The sequence below is a fragment of the Coccinella septempunctata genome, chromosome 5 (genome assembly GCF_907165205.1).
Source record: "Coccinella septempunctata chromosome 5, icCocSept1.1, whole genome shotgun sequence".
In the NCBI taxonomy this organism is placed as follows: domain Eukaryota; kingdom Metazoa; phylum Arthropoda; class Insecta; order Coleoptera; family Coccinellidae; genus Coccinella; species Coccinella septempunctata.
The window spans coordinates 23,733,121-23,746,860 of NC_058193.1; the positions used below are offsets into that span (position 1 = coordinate 23,733,121).

The window sequence follows — 13,740 nt, forward strand, 5'->3', positions numbered from 1 at the left end:
ATAGCCACAAATACGCGCAAGTTGCCCTGTTACTTGTTTATTCATGTGAAATTTTTGTTCAAAGGTGAAGTTCATCTTAACTTGAAACTTCCTTCAATTCCTTTTACTTCCATTGATGCAAGGTGATTTTTGTTGAAGAATTTAACATTCTTGTAATTATCTATTAATTCCTTCGGGAGATACCCATTCCCAACCACTGCATCATATGCATTTCATCTTCGAGTTATTATTTTTAAAATCTACAAATGATGTAAGCCAAAGAAGATAACGAACATTAACTCTCCTCAAGCTAGTGCATATTATGATATACTGATCTCTTGTATTTTCCATGCAAATAACTGGATTTGGTATGCCTTCAATCAGTTTGTATAAACTTCAATTATGTTCGTCACATATTTTCCGAAGAGATTCGACATTGTGATTAAATACGTAATAACAGAAACTTTTACGTAGAACGGGCAACATAGCGTTGATTTAAAACCCAAAAATGTTTTGACAAGCTTCATAACCTCACATTTTCGTACTATACAGAGTGAAATGTGTCAAATTTCCATGGCCAACCGACTGCTAAAATAAAAGTGAATGAAGTATAGGTACATGTATTTCTTTCATACATCGATTGAAATACAATCTGGGAAGATCTGCATCTTCTGAAACTCTTTAGGGTTTTTACTCCCAGTCTCTGAAACAAAATTTTAATGATAGAACCTGATCATAAAAAACAAAAAATGAAAGAGTCCACGTAGGTATATTTTGTTGGATCAAAATAATAATTTAGCCAATTGTTCTGTAGGAATAGATCGTATTTGAATTGATTTACTGAGGAAAGAGCGACATAATTTCAAATTTAAATGAATCAACAAAGAAAGGTTGTTTGAGAAACATCAATTCAGAAGATTTTTTTAGAATTCGTCTGATGAAGGTGTCTGATATATAATAGACTCCGAAACGTTACGAAGTTATCATTTGAAAGATTCATTATTCGTTCATTGTCAGGCAACAATTTTTTCTTTATGATTTGCTGCTGCCAAATTATTGCAAGAATTTGCAAAGGAGCAAATCAATTATTAAAATATTTTTATTGATTTTGATTCACGCATAGCACTTTTTAGAAGTGACACCTTGTTGAGGATTTGCTCCTGAAAGACAAAGATATATCTCTACACTTTTGATTTACGCAGAAACGTTCAAGTTTTTAATGACTGAAATAACCTTTTTTAAAAAAAACGACGTCGATACTATTTCGATACCTATTATTATCTGAAAAAAACTGATAACAAGCTCCTATCCTTTTAAAGATTCGCCGTAGGACGCTCCTGACCTCAAGTCAATGGTTGCCTCATTTTTTTAATTGTGGAGTTGTTCAGTTCGATAATAATTATTTGCGAAACGACTTGGGAAAAGCATTATTTTTCGAAAAAGAACGCCAAATACGAAAAATAATGCTTCGCAACGTGTTTCACGCGGTATTTTTTCTAATTTTGAATAAGATGTGGGTATGTATTCAAATTAAGAGTATTTTACTTTTTGTGTAACTGTTAACGAAAAGTAAAACGTTTCAAAACGTCAATTAGTTCATATGTCAAAATTAGAAGAAAGGAATTCAGTACATCATTCCCTTATTTATACTCACTTAGCATAATCGACACGGACTTGTTAACATTCCAAACGTGTCCCAAAAAGATTCCGCGCAAATTCTCTCACTCTTAAGTAGTAAGAACCCTCCGCTTCCTCCTTTCAATCAGCTGCACGAGCAAGACTCCCGCTAATTTCCCTTTAAATTTTATGCGAGCATTGCCACAAACTCCAAGACCGGCGAAGAAGTTCTTTGGCACCGGAGTCAACAACCGGATCATCTTCAAAGCTCAACGACTCAACGGTCCAAGATTTAGCACCCCTTCTTCCTTATCCGTCCGGAAATGCGGGGTAGTAAAGTGAGCATCTTCAGCAACCGATACGTCTCGAATTGCAGAAGAGCCACTTGAATCGCGCCCGAGAGCACTCATCGCCAATTATGCGAATATCTTATAGGTAACATTAAGAATATGGAACGGAAGTATCAATAAAAATTCGCAAACGTATTTTATGGATTCCGTTTGGCATTGATGGTGAAGAGGATGAGTTTGTGGCGAAGGCAACCTCCAAATGGGCGTGGGGGAAGTATATAAACAATAACCAAGTTCACGTCAATGGGAGTGAAACATAGTGTGATATTTTTAATCGGAAGTGTACAGGATGAACGATGTTTTGTGCCACTAAATCGGATATCAGGTAAGCTAACGATATCTCTCATTCCTATATGACTCAATCCACTCATCTTATTTCATTAAAAATTTTCTTTAATATTGTACGCGTAGGTTTTTTCGACGCTCGTTGTCTGGAGATATTTTGTCGATTTGCAATAAAAGTTTTATTAGTATTATTTTCATTTAATCCGGGTATGGAAATTAATTCTTATAACTCAAATTGCTTACTGGTAATTCCTTTCAAATTACCATCCAATATGAATGTCATTACAACCGGTAAAATTAAATAAATCATTTAATGCATTTTAACCAAAATTGTTCATTCCATTTATGCCAGAAATTCCAGTAAAATATTATCCTTATATTCATCAAACAGTCTCAGTCCTTAATTTCCCTTTCAGTATGTTTAGTGCAAATTATAAGAGTATATTGATTGAAATTACATCGAAGTGCAAGTACGAAATCAACAATAATATATTCATTGAACTGCATCAATTAATTTGATATGCACTCGAGATAGTCTTCTCGGAACCTGAATACTAAATTTGACTGTTGATGTTTACTTCCTTGATATTTTTGGATGCAGAAAAGGCGACAAGTTCAATATCAAATCGATATTAGTACCTAGAAGTAAATTACGATAATCAATATTTTGTTATTTGAAACACATTTCTAGATATCCAAAATTCAAATAGAATATAAGTGGTAGCATTGTATAACTAGTACTTCAGGTAGTCTTTATACTAAAATATAATTATTTTTGATTTTTTACCCAAAAACTAAAAAGCTAACAGAAATGATATTTATCAGACGTTTTATGCGTGTGAATGGACACTCAAAAATTTTTTGTTAGTGTTTCCCTATTCTCTACGATTTCGAGCCACCCCAGTATTTGTTTCGCAATTTGCCCCATTCCTACTATACCATTTAAAAATCAATTTAAGATATCTTCATTCATTTTGAATAAATAAATTATTTTGTACCTTATAACTCATTGCTAATCTTTACGGTTTTTGAAAAAAATATAATTTATTAGCGTGAGTCTTATAAGCTGGAATTATTTTCGATCTCAAATTCATTTAGTAGGAGGATGTCATTTTGTTATGGCAACTCATTAGTTCCGATTAAGTTCAGTAACAATGTTTTCTTCAATTAAAAATTGTTTTTAAGGTTACATTTTATTTTAAGGGTGCTGTAATTGAACAAAACTGCTAAAAAAATATATATAGATTAAATTTTTTGACAAGGTGTCACTTTTAGCAAGTATAAATTCCTTTTTAACATTTTTGCTTTTCAGTATTGATTAAATTTTTGTCTTATTATTGTATTTTGAAAAAACCAAATTCATTCACCGATTTTTTATTGGCAAAAATTTTAATTCAACAGCAATTATCAAATTGAATGCAACCACCTTGACCTTGCACAAGGTCTTTTTAAATAATTGTATCATTGATGTGAGCGTCAATTTTGAAATTCTATGACATTCACAGTTCGAAACTAAATGATATGGAGCAACTAAGAGTAGGTAATTAAAAGCCAACTGTGATGTTACAATAAATTATAAAGACTGTATATTATTTGTAAGATATGATTTTGTCATCGATAAATCATAAATCCATATAAACACTCAACACTTTATTACTGTATTCTCAAATTACCAATCAGTTGATATAATTTTAACGTTCTTACTGTCGACGAAATTCCAACGAAAGTATTCCTACTGATTGTGATGATAGCTATGTATAAAATTTTCGTTACATACCGTGAAATATAGGTGAAGATTCTTTCATTATCATATTAAATTCTCATTTTCTGGAATAACGTGTTTTTTCAATGGAGAACTTTATCTTGACCAATTACATATTTAATTCATTAATATGGATAATTTTCCATACTGCAAATTATATATTATGATGATGAAAATATTTTTTTTTAATAACAACGTAAAAATATTGAGTGAAATTATTTGCAATTCATTAAAAGGTATCGATTGTTTTAACCCACTTTTTGTCGTAGTGATCGGTTGTACACACTCATATTTGTATAAGTGGGTGACGTTTTTACAGATTAGATAATGGGCTGAGTTGTCCGATTCACTCGTATTATTTATTCGCAAATTGCTTTGCCAAAATTTAAGTTGACAGATACAGGTCAACGTAGACGGATAATATAATTACAAATTAGGGGAGTGCCAGAGGATATGAGATCCTTCCTGAAATGTTGTTGAGCCACAAGCATCGATAAACTCATGGACGAATCGACGAATGTGTACTTTACCATAGGTCAATTTATTCCGTCTATGAATAAAATTATGGGAAAATACCTAATCTTGCAGTACCGCCCACAAAAAACTATTTTATTTTTTTTGTATCTTTTTTGCTACATGCACTTGGAATTTTTTTGGCTTCACTTTCACATGAAGCATATAACTTGTTCATTCAGCTTCATTTCCTTTTTTCAATGACCTTGATGGGACCTCTTCTTGTTGATCTATTAGTTGGGGAGCCCAAGAGAGAAATTCGGGATTTATTCGAGCGTGTAAGATTAATATAAGGGGAGTTACCTTGGACCCTGTGACCTTGCATTACGTCCGAATTGTCAGTCTCTAGAAAAGTAGCTTCCTTTGGGTCCAATTAACGCATCCTCTGAAAATCAAACACGCTCGGAAAAAAATTTCACCATTTTCAACTCTTTCGTACGGCCAGCCAATGCAAACTGTCAGATTAACACGTAGATTAACTGTCAGAGACATGTAGGGCATATACAGTATCTTAATATGACATGCTCGAGTATGTACAGCACCTGACGATTTTTTTGTAATAATTCAGAACCTGTAGACGCTTTTCCCACCACTGGAAGTGCATATATCATCAATTTTTTTCTTTCTACCATTTAATCTTCAAAATGCACTAGGTCTCCACGACGCTCGAGTAAATCCCAATTTAGCAAAGTAATTCGAATGGAAATGGATAATTTTGCTATCGATTATTATTTATCGATATCGCAGTAAGCAATGGTCACACAGAACACTGAAACATGTTTCAAAAACTGGAATTAATTCTCTATACGGTTCAGACACAGACTAGGCTTTTTCTATTTGAAATCACCAAAATTGTCCGATCGATCACAAACGTAAATTTCAGACCTTAAACGATGTGTAACAGTAGACTGTTGTTCTTCAGATCAAACCACAAATACCTTTGTAACCTGAAACTTCTCATTATTTCGAATCCCTCCTATAGAATTTTCTATTTTGGCAATAGAACTAATCAATAACTATCACATTCACACATGGAAAAATTATCTTATACAATCATTCAATCGTCAATAATCTATATTAGGTAATACATCAGTTATTTGATATCAATGATATCATCCTCTGAGGTCAACTGAAATTCATTCATGGAGTAAATTGAAAAAATTTCCCAGTGACACAATAATAATCTACAGTTTCATTTCAGGTATAAAAAATTGGAGCATAATTATTCAAAATTATCTAATAGGTATTCACATCTTGCAAAATGAAATCTTTACATATAGTACATAAGTTTTGCGTCAGATATCCATTTTTCTTTAAATAAGGACGAATTTGAGACTGGAAAAGAATATAAATAGCGTTATTTACTTAACGAACAATTTCCTAGTTAAGTCGCGAAGAAACAAAGCCGGCACATTTTCTTGGAATTATGTTAATAACGTAAACTATACGCATCCTTTTGATGTTTCAAAACTTCAATGTTTTCCTACACTAACAACATACGATTATCGTCACTCCTCAATCAACCCACTCTGTTGAAAGTTCGTTCACATAGAAATTATTTTTTTCACTCATATTCCTCCCTCATTTCAGTAAAGAAGAGGCAGCAGATATGACTAATAATAATAACAACAATAACAATATATGTGACAATAAAGAATATATGCCCCTGGATGACAAAAAAGATGTTGACGATAATGAGAAATGTGGAATTCTAACGCAGGTAAGAAAATTTTTCTAGCTGAAAGTAATAATGAGGTGAGCAAATGTTTAAAAGTTCACAACCGATTTTGTCATAAATGATATTTTATTGCCTTAGCAATATCTTAATATTTGAAAGTAAAAATTACGCTTTCAATAAATCATCGCTTTAATTTTATCTAGAGCTTGTCAACACTTAATTCTTAGGACAAAATATGCAAATGAATCATCAAAAATTCACATTTCTAAGTAGCAATTCGGTAGATAATCCAATCATTTGAAAAAATACGTACGTACAAACGAAAATGTTCTTTTTTTTGGGCTCGTCATTTCGTCTGAAAAACCTAATTTTATACCATTACAACAAAATACACAATTTTAATTGAAGTCTCAAATCATTAATTATCAATTAATATTTTTCGAAGTCCACGAAATTTCTGAAATCAATGATTAAGAAACGAGATTGAAGAGTTCAACACGCCAATAGACATATTGAGGTGAACTAAAATGTGAGAAAGTGTTGCCATGAATATAGGTACATATGAGAAAAATAATAATTCGCTCTCAAGTCTAGTAATGATTATAGTTCCTAAAATATTATTTTATTTTTCTTATGTATATAATAGGTACCTATGCATTTTTCTCGGAATTTATGGTATGTCAACTGATATGAGCTCCGAAACGTTACATTGAATTATTCAATCATTTATATTGTATCAATATTATCTGTTCGACTACGTTGTTTCATACAATTACTTCTGACAAAAAATGCGCAAATTGTAACGAAGAAGCAATTTTTAGAAATAATTACTATTTTTAATCCTTATACTTCAAATGTAGGGGGTGAAACTCCATAAGAAGTTTCAAGAAATATGAAACACAGTTCTGAACAAAATTAAAATGCAGAATTGAGAAGCAGTGACAAACCACATTTCCTTCAAACTGTTCAATGATTATTTAGTCTGCCACTTCCTTCTGATTTTTTTTCTGAATTTTATTGCTGGATTTTCATATTTTCTGTGATTGATCCCAGTGTATGGTTACTTGTGCCGTAATGTTGAGTGCAGCTGGTTGTGGTATGCCCGTTGGATACTCAGCAATACTCCTTCCGCAACTTTATCATGAGAACGATACCATACAAATTGATGAAGATAGAGGGTCTTGGATAGGTGAGTCATTCATCTCAACGATACTTATTTTATTTTGATTAATATTGAAGATTACAAACGGATTAATCAATTCAGAAACCTCGATTCTTCGATCCCCTGTATTGAAACTTTTCTCTCTATACAGAGTGAGTTTTGAACTCGTATAAATATTTCAGCAGTAGATTCTTGAGGTCAAAAGAAACACTGTTTTTCTAACCATTTTTTCCCATGCGGCCCTGATACCAACTTTAACTTTTCATGATCAGCTGTGCCACCCCTGGAAAAACAAAATTACCTTCAGAATTACTAGCTACATCTATGACAATACACATTTGTAGTTGGCAATGTTTTGCCTAATTTCTTCCACTTCTATTGCACAAGCAACAATACAACCTCTGTATAAGCTAGAAATATTCGGGGAATACGGGCAGACAACCAAAGTGTCGAGCAAAAATTTACAATTTTCTTTTTTTTTCTAACTGAACACTAAAAAATTAGTTCTATAATTGAAAAAAACAATTTCAGATGCTCTTAAATCCGAAACCATTGAGTGAATTATAGCCCATTATGCTGAATTTATAAACTCAACTTAGAATTAAGAAATATGAATATAGGTCATTTGTCATTTGAGTTAGGAATTATTAAAAATCTTTTACTTTTACTTTTACATGAATTCTGAAAATTCATGATTCACTTCCATCAATATTTAGTGCAATCTTTCTCGTACCTACATACCGAAACTCAAGAGCCAAAGTCAAAAATAATCACCGCAATTTTTCAATAAAGAAAACATAAATGTCATTGACTTGCCTCCACTTGGGTATTACCTTGCATGGGCTTGTCCCGATCATAACGTTAAATAGGTCAAGATCTGCTGCCATTCATCATGCAACATCATTGAAAGATAAAAATATCATTGAGTTAAATCTTCATCTGAATTTACATTCCTTAGGTCTTCTGCGATCAATAATAATAGTTCTTGAGGATTTCTGATGAAAAGTTTTCGGATTTTTTCAAAATTTGTGATGAGCGTTCATTAAATAATTGAATACACTCTATAATTAAAAAAATACAGATATACCTACCTACATTGTAAAAAAAGCAACACATCACAACAACCAACAATGAACACTAAATATTGGGGCTACAAATGCATAAATCGAGGAACTCGTTTATTTTATAAATTGTCTTCGTCAGCAACAGTTCTTTCACTTTTCTACTGAAGCGTTTCCCACTTAAGTTAAGGGTAGCCATGTTTCGTGGTGTATAATACCCCTTCAATTCCATCCCCTCTCCAGGGAGAAGAAAATAAGGTTTAAAATTCTGTATTGAAAAAAACCTGATTGGAAAAATTGACCTAAAACGCTTTCTACAAGCCATAGTGCCATCTCGAATCATGAAACTTTTAATTCAATTCCCAAAATGGAATAGAGAAAGATCGTATGCGAAAATTAAAAGTGCATATACCTACTGTTACATTTTCAAATATAGAAAAAAATTGAAATATGTGTTTTTTGAATCATTAAAAAATGCCTCTACTAGATTGTATATATCCACCGTTGCGGTTTTCTCCCTCTTCAATATTCCAAGGGGACACTCTGTATAATAATAAATACACTGCGCAAAAAAATTAACGCACATTATGGAAATCTCAAATTTATTCTACAACTGAAGGTGTTCTCAATGATAATTATTTTTATCAGAATTATGCATGCATATGTTATCCACTTTCAACGGTTTTCTTCAATATAGATGTTTTTCCCCAGCAGGAATAAAAAAAGATGATATTTTCAGATTTTGAATGTATTGGCTCCATTCTAAAATCAGTTGTTCTAGATCAATTCTAGTGATCAATTGTTTTTCTTTCGTTTGATTTTCTACACTCGATCGCTATGAAACGCGAAACACGCAATTTGACCCAAGAGGAATGTGCCCAAGCGGTAGTTTTGCGAGAAGAAGGGTGGACATACACGAGAATTGCAGAAAGGTTTGAAGTTTCCCATACAAGTGTGTCCAGAATGTTGCAGCGATTCAGGGAGACTGGTATGAATGTCCGAAGACCAGGACAGGGTAGACCAAGGGTAACAACTGCCATTCAAGAACGTTACTTGAGAGTTTCTTCGTTGAAACAACGATTTGCAACCGCTCGCCTCCTTCAAATTCAGCTTGAGCAAACTCATGAGGTGCAAATTAGCACTCAGTGACTCAGACAATAGGAAATTGCCTCAGAGAATATGATTTAAGGCCTCGTGTCGCGGCAAGAGGCACAGCTCTTACCCCAGCCCATCGAAGGGCGCGTTTGGATTTTGCGAGAGAGCATATCCATTGGGAAGAGGCCGATTGGGAAAGAGTTCTCTTCACAGATGAGTCTAGATTCTGCCCCTACCATTGTGATCGACGTTCCCTTGTATAAAAACGTCCACATGAAAGATATGCTCAGTGCAATTTCCTGAATACTACTGGTTTCGGGGGAGGATCGATTATTGTATGGGGTGGAATATCTTTGACTGCTCGCACATACCTAGTGGTCGTTGATAATGGAGCTATGAATGCTGATAAGTATACAAGGAAAATTTTTGAAGAGCATGTAGTACTATTTGCCCCATACATTGGTGAAAATTTCATTTTTATGGACGATAATGCCAGACCCCATCGTGCGCGCATCGTTCAGGAGTACATTGAAGAGGTTGAAGTCTCTCGAATGGAATGGCCAGTAAGAAGTCCAGATCTTAATCCGATTGAGCTGGTTTGGGACAACCTCAATAGAAGGCTGAGAAGTTCAGAAAATCATCCAGCTACTGACTTAGGAATCCAACTCGGAGAACTGACCACTGACTTAGGAATCCAACTCGGAGAAATCTGGGAAGGATTAGATCAGAACATTTTAAGATCACTCATTTTGAGTATGAACCGTCGTTGCCGAGCTGTAATTAACGCAAGGGTTGGAAATACCAAGTATTAAATCACTTATCAGCATTTCAGTATTTTGAAAATTGTTCATTTCTCTTCTTTCACATAAGTTTCGGTGAAATCCTGAATTTTTCTTTCATTTAATGTGTCTTGTTTTGATCAAAACCTTCCCGAAAGAACATAAAAAATAAGTTATAAAGTCAATGTAGAGTTAACTTTCATTAAAATTGAGATTTTAAGAATGTGCGTTAATTTTTTTGCGCAGTGTATATAAAATCACTTTTCATCTCATCATTCCTTGTATTATTTTATAACGGTTTCACCTGATTTATCTCGAAGGAAACGTATTTTTATTCGATATCTTCTTAGGTGGGTGAAGCAAAAAAGTTCCATATTTTTCTGAAAATCTGAAGAAAGTCAAGGCCTCGAAAAAGTTTTTTAACATCGCATTGCTATGCATATATCGCCAGATCACATCCTTTATACTACTTGAACCCAACAATCATGTCATTGTGTCTTCAATTTCGATAAGATGGTAATCCAAAGTGTCGAGTTAACGTTGCAAAATGGCGTAAACGCTGGTCACAATTTTCACAATATGCGTATAACGAACTAAATATTAGCTCTTCCTCTACCTACCGTTTGACAATAAAGTTTTTTTTATATTACAGCTAGTATACATTCCGCAGCCACTCCTTTGGGATCTATTCTTAGTGGTATTCTCATGGATGCTTGTGGTCGTCGGTTTACCCTCCAAATAGCCTCATTTCCATTGATCATAGGTTGGTTCCTCATAGGCTTCTCTCCAAATTATATGGTTCTTCTACTTGGAAGGTTTGTTGCAGGATTATCTACCGGACTAACTGCAGCTACTGGACAGGTAATTACTACCAGAAAGTAATTTTCAAGATTTAAAGTCCCCTCCTGGGTCCAACTTCTACTGAATATTTTGAATAACCAAAAAGTGTGTGGTACTCGTTCAATTGCCACACTCTGTGCATTTTCCTTTCAAAAGAATCACATTGAATAAAAACAAATTACCTGTCTCTTCAATGTTCGTCATCATCTGCTCAAAAATCTGCTGAAGGAAAGTTTAGAATACGCAAGTTGAATATCTCAAATGAAGAAAACATGCCTAAACACATAACTCAAAACCTAGAAATGATAGGCCGGTTCTGTTGTCAGATTTGGATTACTCAGGAAAAAAAGCCCGAGAATGTGCCATCCGTTTGCTAGAGTTCTCGAGATCCCCTCAGTAGACAACGAATTTCGCTCACTCTGTATATAAACTGTATTTGAATCAATAATAAAAAATGGAGTGAATTTCTGGAAACAAAAAACGATGAAAAGCTGATGAAACATTCTCAACTCCATTCTTGACTCCGATGAAAGTGATCATATTCATTTTTCTAGGTTCTCGTTGGAGAAATAACACAGCCCCATCTTAGAGGAATACTCTGTTCACTTCCTTTTGCCAGTTATTCTTTCGGCATTCTGCTGGTTTATACTTTTGGATACTTTCTGCCATGGAGATATGTAGCTGGTATACAAAATCGCAGCTTAAGAAATTTTTTTTCCTAATGCTCATTTTTTTTTAGTTTTGAGTACGATTCTACCGATTCTTTCACTATTGCTCTTTTTCTTCTTACCTGAAAGTCCTATTTGGTTGATGCGCCATAATAGATTAGATGAAGCAAAACAAGCCCTTACCTGGCTCAGGGGAGGAAATGTGAATTTGGTAGGTAAAATAATTTTCATTCAGTAAATTCCTATATATTCCTATTGCTCAATACTACAGTCATTAACTGAATGATTAAAGGGCCTTATTACTATAAATTTTTCGGAGTATACTTCGATTCAACATTTCAGAGGTACAGTTTCTGTTGGACTAGCCTACATATTACCCTTAAGTGAAGTCATAGTAACTAGTAATCAAATTTCTAAATTACAGGCCAAAAAAGAAGCGTCGCAAATACTGGAAAGGATGTATGCAGAAGAAAAAATAGATTCTAAGATGACTGTATGGCGTACATTACTGAAACCTGAAGTACTCAAGCCTTTGGTCATCATGAACATGTTCAATTTACTCCAGATCCTATCTGGAACCTACCTAGTAGTTTTCTATGCGGTGGACATCCTGAAACAAATACAATCGATCTCCACCAATAAATTCTTGGCCGCCGTATGGACCGCTGTAGCGAGATTCATCTTCACGATCATAGCTATTATTTTATTGGGTCAAATAGGGCGGAGATCATTAGCACTCACATCCGGAATTGGTACCAGTATAGCAGCTTTGGTTTTCGCTTGCTTCGAGTACCTCAACTGTCAAGCAAGCGGTCAATTTGCGGCTTTCTCAATACTCATTTATGTGGCGGTTAACACTGTAGGCTTCATGATTCTGCCTGGTGTGCTTATCGGCGAGTTGTTTCCAGCGAAAATACGAGGATTTGCCGGAGGTCTATCTTTTACGATCTTCCATTTCGCAATGTTCTTATCTGCCAAAATATTTCCTCTAGTTAGGCAAACGATTGGAGTGTCTGGAATTTTCTGTATTTTCGGAATTTCTTCCATCATAGCTAGTATATTCTTGTACCTGATGTTACCAGAAACTAAAGGGAAAACTTTGGGAGAAATTGAAGACTACTTCCAGGATAAAAACATTTTCTGGGTAACGAGAAAAAGAAAGATTTATGAGGAAAGATGACATAGACTGATTTTTTTTATTAGATTATAGGACATCACGAACTGTAAATTAAGCTTTAAGATTTTTAGGTATTTATTCAGGAATTAAAAAGTTTTAATATAGTACCTTAGTTTCATTTCAATTTTTCATGAGCATAATTTGTAATCATAACTTCTTCAAATTCGTGAAATCGGGCAACTCAAAAAGTTCGCCACATAAGTATAAACATTCCTGGAATTTCGCGAACGCTATGTTTCAAAGTGCATGCATCAAAAAAAGGAAAAATTTTCAAACAGATATATTGGAAATTGATGGAGATATGGCCTGTTGATATAAAAGATACACCAGTTTTGAGGAAGATGCATCAGATTCCTCTTCAAAGACCTCGAAAATTTGAGAGAAAACTTGAATTAGCCATATTAGGAATAGGAGTACTTATATTATTAGGACCATATCGATTAGTACAGCAAGAGTTGCAATGAAACATGTAAAAATTGAAAATTTTTCACTATAAAAGGATTTTCAAATTGTCCATTATTTTGTAGTTAAAAATTTAAACTCCTTTCAAACTCGGTTTGACATTTTGGAAAACTTCAACTTGAATTTCTCGGTATGCTTTGCGTATTCTTACTCTCGAAATTCTACTACGTCCTGGGGTTTTGTTTTATTACACAACCGACTGGGAATGTCTTCAGAGGAGAAATCTGAAGGTCTCAAGTCTGGGAAGTGTGGTGATTGATCAATCGGCAGGTAAACAACGTTTTCGCACAATAGTTGAAGTAACTTTCAATT

The 13,740-nt window shown here is 33.9% G+C and overlaps 1 protein-coding gene across 2 annotated transcripts; it reads left to right on the top strand.

The window, feature by feature from the left end:
- Positions 1–2,117: 2,117 nt before the first annotated feature.
- LOC123313266 (facilitated trehalose transporter Tret1-like) lies at positions 2,118–13,068 on the top strand. 2 transcript variants are annotated; one of them, XM_044898079.1, is made up of 7 exons: positions 2,118–2,271; positions 6,097–6,226; positions 7,238–7,373; positions 10,934–11,142; positions 11,676–11,805; positions 11,861–12,000; positions 12,214–13,068. In XM_044898079.1, exons 1-7 carry the CDS (start codon positions 2,243–2,245, stop codon positions 12,967–12,969), a joined length of 1,530 nt encoding a protein of 509 aa, XP_044754014.1. In that variant the 5' UTR covers positions 2,118–2,242; the 3' UTR covers positions 12,970–13,068. The 2 variants fall into 2 exon arrangements, with proteins under 2 accessions (XP_044754014.1, XP_044754015.1); XM_044898080.1 differs by lacking the exon at positions 2,118–2,271 and adding an exon at positions 5,637–5,707.
- The last annotated feature ends 672 nt before the right edge of the window (positions 13,069–13,740 follow it).

Bases quoted from the DNA above. Each gene is read 5' to 3' on its own strand.
- LOC123313266 (XM_044898079.1), top strand. From the start codon at position 2,243: ATGTTTTGTGCCACTAAATCGGATATCAG. The intron at 6,227-7,237 runs GTAAGAAAATTT...GATTGATCCCAG, and splicing joins AATGTGGAATTCTAACGCAG to TGTATGGTTACTTGTGCCGT. The intron at 12,001-12,213 runs GTAGGTAAAATA...TCTAAATTACAG, and splicing joins GGGGAGGAAATGTGAATTTG to GCCAAAAAAGAAGCGTCGCA.